General features: G+C 36.3%; 1 protein-coding gene across 1 annotated transcript in view; it reads left to right on the top strand.

The window, feature by feature from the left end:
* Nucleotides 1–20,230, top strand: part of GDPD4 (glycerophosphodiester phosphodiesterase domain containing 4) — a 47,695-nt gene that overhangs the window by 17,959 nt on the left and 9,506 nt on the right. Inside the window, exons 10-12 of the mRNA XM_074337077.2 lie at nucleotides 11,201–11,357; nucleotides 18,066–18,287; nucleotides 19,203–19,357. Of these exons, the coding sequence (XP_074193178.2) occupies nucleotides 11,201–11,357; nucleotides 18,066–18,287; nucleotides 19,203–19,357 (534 nt within the window). The remainder of the gene's footprint in view (nucleotides 1–11,200; nucleotides 11,358–18,065; nucleotides 18,288–19,202; nucleotides 19,358–20,230) is intronic.

A 20,230-nucleotide genomic window follows, 5' to 3' on the forward strand; every position in this document is an offset into this window, starting at 1 on the left:
CTGAGCCTCCTTGTCTATTGAAACCACCCAGAGCAGGCAGTAAATTCAGCATGTTAGTCAGGTCCAGCCTTATCTTTCTGCATCACAAACAAACGTTTTGCTTATAAACCATTATAATCATATGCAGCCAACATTGTATATGGAGTCCATCATTGACTGAAACACCATTATGCAATGCATGTCTGCACTGTAATCTCTAGGGTAACCATACCAAAAAATTATACAAAGAGATATACTAAAAAACCCACTATAGATAAAAAAGCTCAAATAACCAACAGGAAAGCCAGAAAGAGGAAACAGAGGAGCAAAATTAGAGGGAACAAGCATAAAACTAATATTAAAATGGCAGACTTACTCCTAACATATCAGTAAATATATTAAATATAAATGATCTAAATATACCAATTAAAAGAGACTAGCAGAATAGATTTTTAAAATGTGACACAACTATATGCTTTCTACAAGAAATTCATCTCAACTGTAATGATATAGGAAGGTTAAAAATAAAAAATGGAAAAATATAATATGCAAATTCTAATCAAAGCTGAAATGGCTATATTAATATTAGACAAAGTGACTTCAGAACAAAGAAAATCACCAGAGACAGAGGGACATTACATAATGATAAAAAAAACGTTAATTCATCAAGAGGACATAAAAGTTCTAAATGTGTATGAACCCAAGAACAGAGCTTCAAAATACATGAAAAAAAAATTGACAAAACTGAAGGGAGAAATAGACAAACCCATGACTATAGTTGAGGACTACAATATCCTTCTCTTAGAAATTGTTTAATCACTAAACATAAAATCATTAAACATGAAGAACAGCTGAACAACATCAACCAACAGGATCTCAGTTACATTTCTAGAACACTCACACCAAGAACAGCAGAAGGCACATTGTTTTCAAGTTTCTACAGAACATATGTCAGTATAGACCATATCCTGGGCCATAAAACAAACTTCAACCAATTTAAAAATACTGGAATAATACAGAATGAGTTCGCAGACCACAATAGAATAACACTAGAAATTAGTAATAGCATTAACAAGAACATCTTCAACCACTTGGAAACTAAACAAATCCACTTCTAAATAATCCACAAGTCAAAGAGGAAGTCTCCTTTATTTGACATGCGATTTGCAAAACTTTTCTTCCATTATGTGGGTTTTCTTTCATTTTACTTGAAGCCAACTGATTTTGACAAAGATGCAAGGCAATTCAGTGACTGGTGCCTTACACCACATATAAAAATTAACTCAGAATGGATCAATGACATAAATATAAGAGCTAAAACCAGACAATTCTTAGAAGAAAACACAAGAGTGAATAATCTTCATGACCCTGGGTTTGCTGTGGATTCTTTGATAATACATTAAAGCGTGAAAAACGATATAAAAAAAATAGGTTAACTGTACTTCTTCAAAATTCAAAACTTTTGTGCATCAAAGGACATGATCAAGAAAGTTAGAAGACAAATTACAGAATAGGGGAAAATATTTGCAAATCATATATCTGATAAGGGTTTAATATCCAGAATATATAAAGAACTCCTACAACTCAACAACAGAAAGACAAACAACTGAGTTGAAAAATGGGCAAAAGACTTGAAGACATTTTTCCAGAATGGTTATACAGATAGCCAATAAACACATGAAAAGATACTCAACATCATTAGGAAAATACAAATCAAAACCACAGTGAGATACCCCTTGACACTTACTAGTATGGCTATAATAAAAAAAGTATAAAATAAGTGTTTGTAAGGATGTGGAGAAACTATAATTCTTGTACATTGCTGGTGGAAGTGTAAAATGGTATAGCCACTGTGGAAAAGTTTGTGCTTCGTCAAAAAGCTTAACATAGAATTACGATATGAACTAGCAGTTCTACTCCTAAGGATATACCCACCCCCTGTAATGATGAGCGGGGGAAAAGAAAGAGGAGGACATGCTAGAATGAGACTAATGAATTTATTTAGCAATATGCAGTAGCAAAAGACAAAGGCAGTTAATAGAATGTGCTAATGCCAGAAAGTAAAGGCAATTAAGACTAAACTACATTGATAACAATGTCATGTTAAAGTTTAAGAGATATCAACATATGTTTACTATTGATCCAAAATCATTTGGCTAAATACACAAATAACATCGATGAGTATTTAAATGCAGTAATAAACTCTATAGAATAGCAACTGTTACAGTAGATGCCAAAAGCTCATCAAACTGTGAGGAGAGCTGAGGTATCTCCCACTGCTGCAAGCTGCAAGCTGCATACGAGTTTCCAAAATGCTAACAAGTTCTCAAGAATGCTAACCATGGGGAACAACACTGGAGAGGTCAGGAACCAGCCAGCCCTCACCAGGTCTGCGACTGGGAGTCAGGGCGTCTCCTGGTGGTGTAAGCTGCATGTTGCTGGAAGTTTCCAAAAGTGTTAGAATGATGAAGAATCACAAATGACAAAAGACGAATTTTTTTTTTCACTGCCAACTGAGGTCTGTCTGATACATTTTTTCAGATGTACCTTACAGCCAAGCTCCTTGTTCCTGCCTCCCACTCTGGGAATGGCCAGTTCCGGGAGGGTCCGGCAGTTACTGTGATAAGAATATTGCTTATCCGGCTGAAGGGCCAGTTCATTCGGACAAACAACACCTGTTGCTCTTGCCTGGGACCATCAGCCCAAGGCTTTCCAAAGCCTGGCAACATGCCTGTCACGTCATTCTGATATAACTTAGTTACTTCTCCACCTCATTTGCTGATGTGGGCAAAACAGACAGAAAGCAGCATCCTCCTATATCTCCTGCTGGGAATGAGACAAGGGAGAAATTTTCTTAACCCTAAGCTAACCAATACCTCATGTGCAGTCTCTCACGTGAGGGAACCCCACATGCAGTCTCTCATGTGGGGAAACAAAGGGACAAAAACTAACAGATAAAAGCTCACATTAGCCAATGAAGGCAAATTTTCCTCAACGTCTTCCCTACACCCCCCAAAATTGAAAACAGACTCAAACGGATACTTATACGCCAGTGTTTATTGCAGCATTATTTATAATCGCCAAAAGTTGGAAACAACCCAAGCATTCCATCAACAGATGAAAAAAATGTATATACATACAATGGGGTGTTATTCAGCCATAAAACTTAATGAAGTCTGCTACAACATGGATGTTACAATGTGGGTGAACCTTGAAAACACTATGCTAAGTGATACTGGCTAGAAACAGAAGGATAAAGCTTATCTATTTACATGAACTATCTAGAACAGGCAAATTCATAGAGACAGAAAGTAGATTAATGGTACCAGGGTCTGGGGGAAGGGGGAATTGGGGAGTTATTACTTAATGTGTATACAGTTTCTGTTTGGGGTAATAAAAATTTGAAATAGATGGTGATGGTTGCATAACATTTTGTATGTAATTAATGCCACCAAATTGCACACTTAAAAGTGGTTTTAAAATGTCAAATGTTGTTTTATATATGTTACCACAATAAAAATAATTGAAAAAAAGCTAAACAATGGAAGAAGGATAGCCTTTTCAACAAATACTCCTGGAGCATTGGATGTCCAGAGGCAAAAAAAAGACGCTCAAACTAAACCTCAACGTTTAGACTCAAAAAACCAAAACTAACCAAACAATAACAACAAACACCTCAAAATTGATTATGGTTTTAAATGTAAACTGTAAAATTCTAAAACCCTTAGAAAATAAAACAGGAGAAAATATTTGATATCTAAGGCTAGGCAAAGTTTTCTTATACCAAAAGCACTATCCATAAAAGGCAAAAATGATAAATGGGACCTCATCAAAGTGAACAACTTTTGCCCTGTGAAAGAAGTCCCTGTGAGGAGGATAAAAAGAAAAGTGTCAGACTGGGAGACAATTATTTGTAAATTGCGTCTCTGACAAGACTTCCATCTAGAATATATAAGGAACTCTCAAAACTCAACAGTGTAAAAAAAAGAAAGTCCAATATACTCCAAATAGAACATGGACAAAAGCTGTGAACAGACATTTTACAGAAGAACATGTACAAATGGCAACTAAGAACCTGAGAACAGGTTCAACTTCATTCACCATTAGGAAAATGCAAACAAAACTAAAATTACTACTCACCTATCAGAATGGCTAAATTGAAAAATAGTGATAACTTCAAATGCTGGAGGACAAACGGGATCATTCATACGTTGCTGCTGAAAACGTAAAATGATATAGCTGCTCTGGTAAGTTTGGCAGTTTCTTGCAGAATTAAACATGTGCTAACCATACAACCCAGAAATTGCACTCCTGGGCATTTATCCCAGAGAAAAGAAAAATTAATGTTCATACAAAGATCTTTAAATTATTGTTCACAGCAGCTTTATTAATAACAGCCAATATCTGGACAACCCCAATGTCCTTCAAGAGGTGCAAGAGGCAAATGGTCAAACAAACTGTGGTGTATCCACACAACAGGATTTTACTCAGCAGTAAAAAGGAACGGCCTATTGATACATGCAACAATTTGGATGGATCTCATGGGAACTATGCTGAGTGAGAAAAGCCAGTCTCAGAAGGTTACATACTGTGTGCTTCCATTTATGCATCACCTTCAAAATGATAAAATTAAAATGGTTGGAAATAAATCAGTAGTTTAGGGGGGTGAAGAAGGAAGCATGAGAGAGAGGGGTAGCTGCGGTTATAAAAGGTAGCAAGGACTGTTCTTATGTCTTTACTGCTGTGGGCAGGGCAGAGAACCTCATCCTGTACTTTACACCTTATACAGAAATTAACTCAGAATGAATCACAAATCTAATGTAAAAGGTACATCTCTAAAACTTTTAGCAAATACCACAGGAGAAAAGTCTTTGTGACCTAGAGTTAGGTGACGTGTTCTTAAAGATGACACCAGAAACACAAACTGAAAAAGAAAAATTAAGTTGGACTTTATCAAAATAAAAAAACTTTGGCTCTGTGAAAGGTCCTGTGAAGAGGATGAAAAGACAAGGTAGAGGCTGGCAGAAAATATTTGCAAACCCATGTCCAACAAAGGATTTGTATCCAGATTACATAAAGAGCTCTCTCAACTACCACACAAGCCCATTAGAAAACAGGCAAAAGACATGAATGGACACTTCACCCAGGAATACATGCAGATGGCAAAGAAGCACATGAAAATATGGTCAACATCATTAGCTATTAGAGAAAAGCAAATTAAAGCCATGATAAGACACCCCTACACATCAATCACAGTGGCTGAAAAAAAATATTGGCTGCCACATACCGACAAGAGGAACAACTGATTCTCTAACACATTTGTTGGAAGAATGTAAAATGGTATAGCCACTCTGAAAATCAGTTTGGCAATTTCTTCTAAAGTTAAATATTCACGAGCCATATAACCCAGCAATTGCTCTCCTGGGCATTTACTGTAGAGAAGTGAAAATGTATGTCCACACAAACTGTATGCTAATATTCAGAGATGCTTTATTTGTAATAGCCCCAAACTGGAAAGAACCAAAAGTCCTTCAGCAGATGAATGAATAAAAAAAGGTGGTACTTCCATACAATGGAATGCTGTTCAGCCACAAAAAGGAATAAAGTATTGACACATGCAACAACTTGGATGAATCTCAATGGTATTATGCTGAATGAAAAAACATCTCAAAAGGTTACATGCTGTGTTTCCATTTATGTATCACACTCGAATGAGAAAATTATAGTGGCGGGGGACATATCAGTGGTTGCCAGAGTTTAGGATTGGGGGAGGGTTTGACTAAAGTGGTAGCACGAGGCAGTTTCTTTGTGATGATGAAACAGATCTGTACCCCAGTTGTGGTGGTGGTTACACAAATCTATACGTGTGATAAAAATTTGTAGTGCTATGCACATATATACACACATACACAAAATTGAGTTATGTCATGTTTGTATATATTTTTTTTTCAAAGACTTTTTTTTTATTGGGGAAGGAGAACAGGACTTTATTGGGGAACAGTGTGCACTTCCAGGACTTTTTTCCAAGTCAAGTTGTTGTCCTTTTAATCTTAGTTGTGGAGGGTGCCATTCAGCTTCAAGTTGTTGTCCTTTCAGTCTTAGTTGTGGAGGGCACAGCTCAACTCCAGGTCCAGTTGTCATTGCTAGTTGCAGGGGGCGCAGCCCACCATCCCTTGCAGGAGTCAAACCGTCAACCTTTGTGGTTGAGAGGACACGCTCCAACCAACTGAGCCATCCGGGAGCTCAGCAGCAGCTCAGCTCAAGGTGCCATGTTCAATTTTAGTTGCAGGGGGCACTGCCCACCATCCCTTGCAGGACCTGAGGAATTGAACTGGCAAACTTGTGGTTGAGAGCCCACTGGCCCATGTGGGAATCGAACCGGCAGGCTTAGGAGTTAGGAGCACGGAGCTCTAACTGCCTAAGCCACCGGGCCGGCCCTGTCGTGTTTGTATATTGATGGAGATGATTCATCCTGACATTTAAAAACTTTTCAGGACCCCATATCCTGCTCCAGTTCATGCCCTATACCTTTCTTATAGGCAACATTCCTCCAAAGAGTTACTTCTGCTCTTTGTCTTCCTTGTGCTTTTCCAATTCCTTTGGAGCCCACTCCAACCAGACATTTTCCACAACACTTTACTGAGCTCTTTCTAAGTTAACAGTGACCTCGCACTTTCCAAACATGATGATAAATTTTCAGTTTTCATCTTAACCTCTCAGCATTTGAATACTCCCTCATTTTTAAAACACTTTCCTTATTTGACTTCCAGAATATCATACTCTCCTGATTTTCTTCCTTCTTAGGCTGTTTCCTATGAGATTTTCTATGCTCACTCCTACCATCTCTTCTTGCCCTCAAAAGTTTGGAATTTTTGAGATTTGTGATAAAATATTTGTAAAGGTGGTCTCATCCCCACACCCAAAGTGAACTTGGACAGAATGTTCACCCCACTTTGTAAAATTGCAAACACATTCTTAAGAAATGTCAAACGTTTATATGAAACTTTCATTTGAATATATTTTTGAGAACCATTTGTAAAGGAGGAGACATTTGTAAAGGAGGAAACATTTGCAAAGGAGGAGACCTCAAAAGCGAGTAAGGTAAACAGGTATTTAGGGTCTGAGAGAAAGCCAGTGGGAGGCCCTTACAAGAATCTATGCGAAGAACTTCTGGCTGCTGAGGTTTAGCATAAAGCCTGCCAGCCATACCCTCACTGAGCATGGAGCAACCTCTCTGGAGAAGGCGGTCACATTCTCTGAAGCACTGTGGCCCTCTTTGAATGGGCCAAAAGGAGAAATCTTGCCAGGAGTCACTGGGAGTCAATGGGAGCTGAGGCAGCGAGACTGAAAGATCCCAATAAGCTTATGTGGGCCTGTTTCCCCACGCCTTTCCCACCAACTCAGCCTCTACATAGTGTTTTAAGGGAAATAGTTGTAAATATTGTACCTAAGAACTGTGTGTGGGGGGAGAAGGGGAAGAGAGATCAGTGATTTCTCTCATTATTGGCCTACCCTTTTTACCATCCATGATGATCAAAATGTCAGATATTTCAATACAGATGTGCCATGCCAAGCCATGCTAGAGCCTGAGGCAAAAGGAAGAATCAGAAATACCAATTCTGTCTATATTTAAAATTTAATATTTTGTTTCTCATGGATTTTTTACATTAACTTAGATTTTTAAAATAATTGCATTAAAATAGTATTTATCTCAGTTACTGGTTTTTTGGGGGAAGGACCTCCCTTACATTTTACACCTGGGGTGAGTACACTATAATATTTTGTTGTTTGTTTTCTCATTCCCTGCCTTCTTTTAGATTAATGGAGTATTTTTTTAGGACTTTATCTCCACTGTTGGCTTATTAGCTATACGTCTTTTATTTAATCGTTGCACTAGAGTTACAATATAATCTTTTAAGTTATCACCTCTTTCTTTAAATATTATACATTTTTTTGTGTAAAATACAAATCTTTTAACAGTGTATTTCCATTTCACTTCTTTTATTGTTTGACCTGTTATTGTTAGGTATATCAGAATATATTGTTATTAATATTTTGCTTTAAACAGTCTTTTTAAACATTAAAAAATGAGAAAAATAGTTTTAAATATTTACTCAGATGTTTATCATTTCTCATACTCTTCATTCTTTTGTGTAGATGCAAATTTCCAATTGGTATCTACTTTTTTGCTTAAGAGTATCTTTTAATTTTTTTTTTAATAGTGCAGTTCTGCTGGAAATGAATTATCCTATTTTTTGTTTGTATGAAACATTTTCATTTTCCCTTTTTTTGGTGTTAAATATAAGTTTATTTTGTGCCTTAAGGTGATTTTTGTGTGCCAGAAATATTTCACTTTGGTTGAAATCAAAATAAGTATTCAATTTATTAAATTCAGGACACTAGTTCTTACTTAAGCTTTTAAATTTACTTAAAAACCGTATTGCATTTATAAGTCTAACATTTGAACCATCATTTTTGAGAACCTTTGAATAAAACTTAATACTGTTTTCATTAAGTAAATAAATGTTTTAAACTGCAGTTATGTATTTAATATATTTTCTTCTTTTGGTACGGCAGTTTACTAACGTAATTCTTTTCAAGGTTGCTTAAGTACTTCTTATAAATCTAATATGTTAAATGTATAACTGTGTAAACCTTAAATGTGCTTGTATCTTTCAAATTTTTAAGTAAATGTAATGAGATTTGAACTTATAATCACAAGTCTAGATCAGTTACTCAATTTCATACAGAGGTTTCAAGTGTACGATTCTGTAATATGTCATCTATATGTCACATTTTTCTGTCTGATTTATTTTGCTTAGTATAATAATCTCAAGATCCATCCATGTTGTTGCAAATGGCAGTATTTCATTTTTTCTTATGGCAGAATAGTATTCTGTTTCTCCATATTCTTGCCAACACTTGTTGTTTTCTTTTTTGAGAGTAGCCATCCTAATGGGTGTGAGGTGATATCTCATTATAGTTTGATTTGAATTTCCCAAGTGACCAGTGATGTTGAGTATCTTATTATATGCTTATTAGCCATTCACAATTTTAAATATTCACGAAAGCCAGTTTGTCTATTTTTTCTTTTGTTGCTGTGCCTTTGTTGTCTTATCCAAAAAAATCATTGCCAAATCCAATGTCAGAAAGGTTTTCCCCTATGTTTTCTTCTAAGAGTTTTGTTGTTTTATGATAGCTCTTACATTTAGGTTGTGGATCCATTTTGAGTTAATTTTGTATATGGTATTAGATAAAGGTCCAATTTTATTTTCATGTGAATACCCAGTTTTCTGGCTATTTTGACGATTTTCTCTTCCTCTTCAGTTTTCATCAGTTTTGTTATAGTAATCCCTACCATGTTTCCCCAAAAATAAGACCTAGCAGGACAATCAGCTCTAATGCATCTTTTGGAGCAAATATTAATATAAGACCCGGTCTTATTTTGTTATAAGACCAGGAATATAATATAATATAATATAATATAATATAATATAATATAATATAATATAATATAATATATATAATAAATATAATAAATACAATATAATATAATAATATCAGGTCTTAATTTTTGCTCCAAAAGACGCATTAGAGCTGATTGTCTGGCTAGGTCTTATTTTCAGGGAAATATGGTAATGTTGTGGGGGGTGTGTGTGTGTGTGTACTCTTGTATTTATCCTTTTTGGTATTCATTAAGATTCTTGGATCCCTTAATGCATAATTTTCATCAAATTTTGAAGATTTTTTTTAACTTTTATTTCTTTTTTTCTGTTCCCCCTCTTTTTAGGATCTAATCACACATACATAATATTGCTTGATATTGTCTCACAGGTCATTTGGATAGATTCTGTTACTACATCTTCAAATTTATTGATCTTTACATGATCTGTAATATCTAATCTGCTGTTAATTTCATCTAGTGAAATTTTCACTTTAGTTACTGTACGTTTTCAACTCTAGAATTTCCATTTCTGAATATATTACTACTATGTCATTATGTTCATGTTTTTCTTTTCATCTATCATATAAATTATGTGTATTTTTGCTTTACATCATTTAATACCCTTAATTTCTACTTCTATTACCTCTTTCATTTCCAAGTTTTCTTTATGGAGTAATTTCTGGTTATGGTTACATTTTCCTGCTATTTTACGTGTCTGGTAAATTTTCATTACATGCTGGACATTACAAGATCCATAGAGTTTTACTCTGCATATGTACAAATTGATATTTAGCCATACACTGAAGGGACATCTGTACATATTTCCCTAGAACTCTTTTATTTCTTCTTCTTCTTCTTCTTTTTTTTTTTTTTTTTCTGTTTTTTTTGCATAGCTCCATCCTGTATGGGACTCTAGCACATGAATTCTAGCTGTCTTGACCTCTGCTTAATCTGGTTTCTTTCTCCTCATTTCAGCACAATGGCTGGGTGCCTTTTAGGTCCCCCCTCTCTGTGCCACAGTCCAGTATTCAACTATAAGAAGGAAGCCTGGGTGATGGTAGAGCTTATTGCATTTGTTGTCTTTTCTCAGAGATCATCATACTATGCTCCCTGTTGTTCTGTTGGCTGAAAAGATAGTTCCCTTATTTTGTCCAGTTTTTTAGTTGTTTATGGGCAGGAGGCTAAGTCTCAACCCTGTTACTTCCTCATGGCCATTATAGAGTTCTCTTCATAGGTATTTTAATGGGAAAGGAAGAGAGATTTTCATAAATGCGGAGCTCCTTCAAGGCAAATAGCAGATAACAGAACCAGGAACTTTAGTGATACCATCTGATGTGAAGCATCTAGGACCAGAAATACTCAGGGCAGGTGCCAAGCTGGAAAATGGGTCAGAAAACCGTGGGAAGATTGTGCTGATACCTTCTTAGTATAGTTCTGGGAACTCAGGACCTTGTCCCATCACCACCCAACTCACCTTACTCTCAGGTCTCTACTGTACCTACTATTTTCTTAATGCCAGAAAGCCCTGGATAAGGAAGCCACCTTCACTATCACTGATATGATTGTTATATGTCACAAAAGATTGATCCCTAGAACAGAAAAATATTGACAACAAAGTGTAAATGACTGGTACTTAAGCCTTTGCTGAGATTTTGAAAGGAATAAGGAACCATAGTAAGATTTGTGACATTAATGGGCTTTCTGAGAACCCTATCTGCCAAGATGGCTGAGTTCAGCCTATCCACCCTTTCTCCTCTTTTCCCCCTCTGCCTACAGTTATGATGAGGTGCCTTTTCTCATGCATGACAATGACCTGAGAAGAACAACCAATATCAAGGAGGTCATGCCAAATGCTTCCTTAACACCTGCTGCTTTCTTCACTTGGGATTTCCTGTCGACTCTGAATGCAGGCAAATGGTTTTTACAATCACAGGTAAGACACATTCCCCAGCTCAACAATCCTGCATTGAATCGCTCTTCTATATGAGGTCATGTGATGCTCCTGAAGATAAAGGTTTTAGATGAAGATAGTCAAGCATACACAGATTTCATTCCAGTTGGTAGCAGGACTATAGCATTGGCAAGTGGGCTTTTCCAGTAATGCAGTCAATCTAATTACTGCTTTCTACAGTCACTGGAAATTCTGAAGATAAACTTTTAAACTTATCATTGTCATTTAATTCCTTTTTATCCAAGCATTTCATAAACGTTTACAGTGTACCTACCATGTACATTACAATTTCCTGGGCATTTTGAGTAGCTCACAATCATAGATGAGGCAGACTAGGAAACATTTTTTTCTTCATTCTATCTTCTTACTATTCAAAATATATTTATTGAGTACCTATTGGGCACTACACAAGGAATACAATGGTGCATAAACACACAGCCTTAATGGAGTTCACAGGCTAGCATATGAAACAGGCAATTGCAATACTTTGTGATATTGCTAAACTAGAGTTCATTTCAGTTTGCTAATTTCTGTTTTATAACTCATCAAGTTTGTAGTTGTTTATTATAGCAGCCCTCGGAAACTAATACAGATTATACAATACATCTTATAGTATCTTCAGTTATTTCTATACCTGAATAATTTGAACTTTGTTCCATTCATAGGAATAACTCATAGCTTTAAATTTTTGAGTCTTTTTAGGGATTTTATATGTATGTATGTATGTATGTATGTATGTATGTATGTATGTATGTATCTATCTATCTATCTATCTATCTATCTATCTATCTATCTATCTCAATAGATAGCAGTCTAACATCTCTTTAAGGCTGTTGGTTAGAATATTTTTGGCCAAAATTCACTTTAGAAGCATTCATTTCAGATTTGTTAAGAGTTGACAAGGGATGATATGTCCAGCATATTTTCAAGTTGTCTCCACTAGTAATAGTTTGGTGGAGCTGAGTTGTAGTTAGAGTGATAGTTGTCTAGACAATCTTAGAGTTAGGCAAATTATTGTTTTTAGTTCGAGGAACATGATAGACTAAATCAGCAGTGTATCAGCTCAAGCGAGTAAAAACAAAAAGTATGACAAGATAAAGAACAAAAGCATTCAAAGGTGAATTTAGCATTTATTAGGAAAATCTTTCCCATTGCTTTTTGATGGCAGCTCTCCTACTTCATGCAGTTGTTTGCTAGTTCCAAAGGTCTTGGCTCAGCTGTTGACTTCTAGTATTTATCCGGAGAAGTTACGTTTATGATCTCTAATGGCTGTACCTTTCCAATTCTTGTAGATAGGTGATATCATTTTAGTTGGGAACTATATCCAGGATTGATTATTTCTACTTTAACTAGTCTATTTGAGTTCAGAGTATCTGATATTGTCCTTTCCAGTGATGTTCAAGGGCAGTCTTTCTATGAGCTATTTTTGAGCCTGTTCCTGTTAGTGAGAGGTATCTTGGATAATCCTCTATAATATTTAGCTAAAAGAATTTTTTATAAATGACTGATATGAAATTTGGGTGGAGATATCCCCAAAACATGGAGCTGCATGTGACTAGTTGACAGGGAGATAATCTAAGACTTATCTGATTGGAAAGAACCCAAAGCATGAGACAAAATGGGTCTTATGGAATGTAGGGGCATGGAATTTCAAGGGTATTTGATAGTTCGGCTGATTTCAGTATTTATGTTTCATGTATTCTTCCTACTTTCCCCAAGTATGGTGTGTGTAAGGAAAGGAGATGTTTTAGTGAGGAGCAAAATTTTGCATAATTCAAAATAAATATCCCAGTAAAATGTTTTTCCTATCACAGGATAGCTAGATTAGAGCAGCTTAGGTAGAGAACACAAATACATAATAGTTTTTACAGCCATTTTAATTTACAGTTGCTATTTAATGGGGAAATGCTTTAGCCTATCCATAAAATAATCGTACAATTACTAGTACAAACTCATTACCCACAGAGGGAAGAAACTACAAAATCTGTTTCGAGATCCTCAAAGTGTCCCTTTCAGCAAGGCTCTAATCCATGACTCATTTTCACAGTTTTTTTCAGGATTATGTTGGATTCACACGAGGAAAGAACTGGTCACATCTTCAGATATCTTAGAAAAGTTGCCCCGTCAGTGTTTAATACTGCAGTTCATTTGTTCCCACTGTGATGAGTTGTATCATGAGGATTTGGGGAAGTGTCTATTTGAGGTTAATTGGTACTACCCGGTAGCCACCGTGAATCTGGCAATTTGATTAGTTCTAGTGTTTCTTTTCAGAATTGGGGGCCACATTTTGTGTGTTAATGATGCAATTCTTGAACTCTGCAAATTGATCTTTCTTGTCTATAAGAGGCCCTTGTCTAAGGTCTTTAGTCAGATCATTCTGTTTAGTATGATGATCTGCTAAAGCATTTCCTCTAATGTCTCTTGTACTGTGGACCTGTACCTTTAGAATAGCAACTTATTTGGGAAGCTTCAAGGCATAAGTCATTTGAATATTTGTTATTCATTTTTTTAATGCAGATAACTGGAGAGGTTGAAAACCTCTTTTTTTCCTATACCATTCCAAGTTGTGAACTACTTTAAAAGCAAACAAGCAATCAATGGATATACTTACCTCTTTTACTTTTACCAATGTCACATGCCCTAGAGAGGGCCATATTTTGGCCACTTGAGTCAATTTGATATCTGGTAATGGATAGATTCTAGATTCTATAAGAGAATCTAGAAAAAGTATCACATAATCAGCCTATTACCATCTTTTAAAAATAAAAGCTATCAATAAACAATATGAAATCAAGATTTTGTATAAGAGCATCCAAAAGAATTGTTGCAGGCATGGGTAGTCCTCTAAGTACAGAGATCATGAGTTTTCCTTCCCTGGTAAAGATAACACAGTTGCTGTATTAAAAGTGTTACATTGGTGAATGGTCATTTGAGAAAGAGAAAGTGTGTGGTATTAATCAACTAACATAAAAATATTGCACATTTTAAGTTAACAACAGGGATTGTATTGAATGTGGTACCATAAAGTAGAAATGTGAACCTAATACAGGATCTGAAAATTCTTAGACTAGTTTAGCCAAGACTGCATTTTTTTTTTTTTCTGAGGAAAGATAAAGCGCCTTGCTGCTGGATCAGGGGATAGACAATAAAAAGCAGTGTCTTTGATGTATGCCAAGCTGTTGAGTTAATGCCCGTAGACCGTGGCCTCTCCTTTTGTGTACTTTCAAAAAGAAAGGTTTATGATGATACGGAATATCAGCAAACAGGTTTGTTGAAGAAATATTTTGAAATCACTGAAGGTCTTTTGGTTTCTGTGTTTCATGAGAATGGTTCCAATATGTTTGATTAAGTCAAATCACATAGTGGCCTATTTCAAAAAAGCTTGCTACCTATACTTTAGAAGACCCAGTTTATCCAAGAAATCATCTTAATTGTCTTCAGTGGTCAGCCTTGGATAATTTTGGATAATTTATAATCTCTCATTTGCTTAATATCCTTTCTTAGCCAATATATCATGGCGTAGGTCAGGGGTTGGCAAACTGCAGTCTGCTGTCCAGATCCAGCCCACTGGCTGTTTTCGTACAGCCTGTGAGCTGAGAATGGTTTTTACATTTTTAAATGGTGGGGGGGAAAAAAACAAAAGAATAATATTTCATGATGTGTAAAAATATATAAAACTCAAATTGCAGTGTTCATAAATAAAGTTTATTGTAACACAGCCATTATCATTCACTTATGAATTATATACAAGCAGATTGAATAGTTGTGAACGAGACTATGTCTCCCAAAGTCAAAAATATATGGTATGTGGCCCTTGACAGAATAAGTTTCATTAACCCTGAATAATGACCTGTTATTTTGTAGAATTAAGATTTCTCCTTAGAAGTTTTGTAAATAGGGTTGTTGAATCAATCTGAGAATTTCAAGATGGGTTGCTGCATATCCTTAAGATCTTGGTTTGGCTTGAAAGGAGTAGCATGGACTGTCAGTAAATGCCTGAAGCATAACTTTCCAGGTAAATTGTTGATTTTTCCCTAGTGAAGGCAATAAATATTGACTATCTTCATCAGCAAGGACACAAAAGAAAGTAGAAATTGGACCAAGAGAGTGTAATGGGTTAGGCAGTACTAGAAAATGAGGTGTGACTCTGGTTAATAGCTCACAGGTATTGGATGAACCTTTATCCTCACCATCTCAGTTTTGGGTTTTTTTAAAGCAGGTGAAACAGACATATTGCTTGGACTAATGCAAGCGATAATTAATCCTTATTATATCAAGTCTGTCATAAGTTGGCTTACTGAGAGGATTTTAGGCAACGCTATCAACAGAGTGAATCTAGAGTCTCATGGGTTTCACTCCAATTATTCTGCCTCTTTCCCCCGCAGGAGTTCTGGTACCATGATCAATTATTTGTTATATTTTGAATCACTATACTAATACCATAGCTATAATTTGATATCGTGCAGTAGAATTATCTTTGATCCCTGAAAATTTTGTCTGTGGTACATTTCTTCTGGTGGTGCTTCTTGTGAAGTAGATTCTTAATGATGAAATTTGTAGGAAAGTGCCATAGAGAAGGAGTATTCAGACAATGGCCTCAAAATAACCTTTATACTTACGGCACATGGAAAAGGATTTCAGATTGTTAGAACTTCTTACTGATTCAGTGGTATTCATACTCTGAGCAATCCAACTTTCCATGGTAGTGGGGTTAATAGTAAAGTTAGTGGCACCTGTTTCAACAGTAAACCGTATTGTTGTTCATCTCTATTTCCAGATACTTCTCCTCAAATTGTCTGGTGAGTGGTTTCCTTTAAGTGGCATTATTGGGCAGATTTTGATTAATTTTCCTATTTCTTAAACAGTATGATACATTGAATCATCCAATGGCCCTTCTACTTGTAATTTCTCTAAGCACAAACATAGAGAACCAAGGAGTTGTCATTTCTATCTTGTTTCTTCCTTGGGCTTTTTGAAAGTGTTCAACCACATGTTGGAGATAGTGTAAACTGCCATTGTCCCATTCCAGATTATTTTTCTGACTAACTCCCCTATTTTTGATACAAAAAAAGACATTTACTTCAGCTGTTAGATAACCTCCCCTCCCCCAACACCATGTAAAGCTTACTGGAGTCTAGTTTTAAACTCTCCTGTTGATTAATCTTTATTATTTTTGCTATTTTGAATTTCTTGTCCAATTTATTTTTAAAAGAAAGACTTCATAAATGTCCTCGTATAATGCATTTGCTATTCTTTTTGCCCATTCAGGGACATTTAAAAAATGTGCACAGCTAAGTTATTTAAATCCTCTCTTGATCTTTGCCGTTCTGTTCTTTTAACAATGAAATGAATCAGTTGGTCTAGATCTGGTAGAGTCTAACAAAATCTTGAATCCTGAAGTGAATTTCTATCCTGAGGATGAATTAAATCCTCCATTATAGACCTCAACTCAGATCTGGAGTATGGTTCAGTTCTGCTTCTATGATCTGCCTTCTGGTGAGGCATGGAGATACCGTGCAGTGTGATTGTTTCTTCCCTAAGAAAAAGGTGAGAAAGAGCAGCTTGTTTAGGAACTCAAGGGAAGAAGAAATAGAAAGGGTGAGAATGAGAACGAAGATAAAGTTGTGTAGAGAACAAGAGAGATTACTTGAGTCTTAAGAAAATGTGAGGTGGCTAGTGCTTGCTTCTCCTGAGAGAAAGCCTTTTACCACTAACTTCATGTACAAATGGCCTGTAATTGGTAAATGACAATAAAAGTAGCCATCTACTACTTTTAATATAGCTGATATATGTATGGACTGAGGTATAAGATGAAATGCTTTTTATTGCAAAGAAAAATTAACAGTCCCTACGGTGAGGCAGTTACACTCCAGTTGAAGCAGTAGCAAGTTAGGGAACTAAGTGACTTGTACTCTTCTCTATGTCCCAGACATGCTCCTACACCCTGTAATTATTTTATAATATTTAATCTTCAAAATAATCTTGAGAAATACATAGATGACTCCCTCCTTCCCCATTTTACAGTTTGGGCAATGAAGACTTTGAGAATTTAAATGGTTTTACTAAGGTTACACAGCAAGAAGCATATGAAGTCAGGATTTGAATCTGGTCTAAGATATATACAAATAACTGTATATATAAAGCAGAATGAGACATACAATTACAGAGGCACAAAAATGGGCCATTGGAGTTTAACACCATCAAAGTCTCTAGTTCAGAAATATTTAAGGAAGGCTTCATGAAGGTGGTAGCATTTGAACTGGGCTTTGCAAGTTGAGGGTAGGATTTTAACAGGCCAAAGCCTATTTTCTTTGTATTACACAAAACTAGAACAGTGAGAGCAAATGGTGGAAGCCAGTGTAACCAAAAAGGGATTATATTACCTTGTGTTATAGAAAAAAAGGCTGAAAAGGAAGGTCAAGACAGGAACATGAAGGTCTTTCAATGCAAATACAACAGGTTCTTCAGTAATAGACAAAATCATTCCAAATACCCTTATTACCTTATGAAGATTACATTTAATTTCTCTTCTTGGCAACTCTTATTTCAGGACCAGTACTTCAGAGGGCCCGGTGGGTTCAATGATAATGGAGCAACATGGCGGTAGGGCTGGTTGTAGGGCTGTATAGCAGGAGGATTGGAAAATGCTTTTAATAGGAGCCAGTGTATTCTCTGATTATTTATTTTTAGTCCAAACCGTTTTACAACATGAAACCCTTATCAAAGGCTGACAGAGAAAAAGCAAGACATCAGATGATTCCAAAACTAAGTGACTTATTGGAACTTGCAAAGAAGGAGAAAAAATTTGTGATATTTGATCTGAACGCCCCTCCACCAAAACATCCGCTCAGAAACACATTTGTCCGCCGGGTAGTAAGAGTGATCCTTGAGTCTAAAATTGAGCAACATCTGGTACGTCTATCTCAGTATTGATGGTAGAGGTTGGGAGGCGGGTAGCCTGTCCCAGGAGCACAACAGTTGGACCTGCCCTGTCTTGTAGATCTTCCCTGAGATCCTTGAATAAATTTACTCCCTATAGAAATGGAGATTATTGCTCATATGTGACAATCTAAGAATGATCCACTTATATTTATCTCAGTGGGGAAAAACATTGAGGCTGTTTGCTATTCCAAACCAAATGAAATATCAGCACTCTGTTAAAAAGGAATGTGTGTAATGACTACATGATGTGACCTGGGCCATCACCAACGTAGAACTATTAGAAGGAGCCTGGGGAACACTAAGGCTTTGAGGACGTGGCTTCAGTTAATGATGTGGAAAGAACAGCTGGTTCTTATTTGAGCAGAGATTTGTTCATCATATTTTTCAGAAGCAACTCTCTGCATTAGGATAGTCAATCATTCTAAATCTCTTCAATTCTCAGAATATGGAAGAGTGCTACGAGTGAAACAAGTATGTGTTATTTTGCCAATGGAGCTATTTTCACGGATGAGTCATAATAGCATTCCCTGTTGTCAGGAAATGAGCCCCCTCAAAGATGATTTTGAGCCAGAGGAGGAGATGTTTATGATTCCCACCTTTCATCCACTCCTACCAAAGCCTCATCCACTTTGGCTGGTGTCAGGCTATCTGCACACAATGGGCCTTGACCCATGATGTTACCTGAGAAAACTCATCTCCAGAACAACCTGATGAAAGCCTCATTATAAGAGTTCATTAGACAATATTAGGCCAAGGGTTAGAATCTCTCTCTGCTCCCTATAGACTGTTACCAGTGCTGGAATGGGGCTCCAGCTATTCTACATGGGGCTGTGTGTACCTAGATTGTTGATTATCCACTGAAAGACGTCCTGTTTCTCCTTATAGATTTATTGGTTGACAGCTTTTGATAGGCATTTCGTCAAGTTGAAAGCTCCTGGTTTTCAGCAAGTGGGTCGGTTATACTCCATTGAACGCCTTGCAAAAGAAAATATCACTAAAATAAATGTTGACTACAAGAGGTTGTTCTACAGTGGGTTGAGGTAAGTGTTTGACCACCTCACTCTCGGCATGTGCTGCCTTACTCGCATAAAACCTGCATGCTAACTGAGCTACTTAGCTTCCCCTTCTCATCTCAGGATTTCTGTGTGGCTATCTTTTTGGAGTCCCCTACTATCTCCTCCTTGCCCTTTCCTCTCTCTCTCCCTTCCTCCCTCTGCCAACAAACATTTATTGAGTATAAACTATGTCCCTGGAACATAGTCTTCTGCCCCTTCTCCTCTGTGCTTTACTCTCTCATCATTCAACACACACGTTTGGTGTGCTTGGCGTTTTTGGTTTTACATAAGGTGATCATTGAAAAGTCAGAACTCAAAAAGATGTTTCTTTTCTCCTGCCATTACCAGATGGATTGCAGTACCTCACAAATAGCTTTGTAATCTACATAGTCAGGTTTCTTATAGGCATAATTAAGAACATTGCTAAATCATTATTTTAAAAAACTTAAAACAGCCAAGCATGAGAAGAAACTAAAATTATTAACCACCATATTTATAAACATATAATTAGAGACAGATTTTCGGAATTAAAAGCACCTGGGAATAAAATGGTAACTTTTCCAAACTTAACTGTTATTAATCACTGCTTAATTTAATCCATATCTCCTTTATCTTAGATTTTAAAATGTTTTCAGATCATTCTAAATGTTTCCAAGACAATGTCTTCCTTGTGTATCCAAAATCTCCTTGGGCTTAATAAAAATTCCTCTAGATACCTTTCTGCATCTCAAGCTGTGAACTCAGCTGTGGGATGCACCTCTGTTTCTGTTCCTGCTTTTCCTGCTTCTTGGCCATGGTGTGGTTTATAAAATACGTCATTTTTTAGCATTGGAAAATTGTGTTTTACCTCTAGTTCCC

This window comes from Rhinolophus sinicus, chromosome 14 (genome assembly GCF_057876585.1).
Source record: "Rhinolophus sinicus isolate RSI-liver-muscle chromosome 14, RSI-T2T, whole genome shotgun sequence".
In the NCBI taxonomy this organism is placed as follows: domain Eukaryota; kingdom Metazoa; phylum Chordata; class Mammalia; order Chiroptera; family Rhinolophidae; genus Rhinolophus; species Rhinolophus sinicus.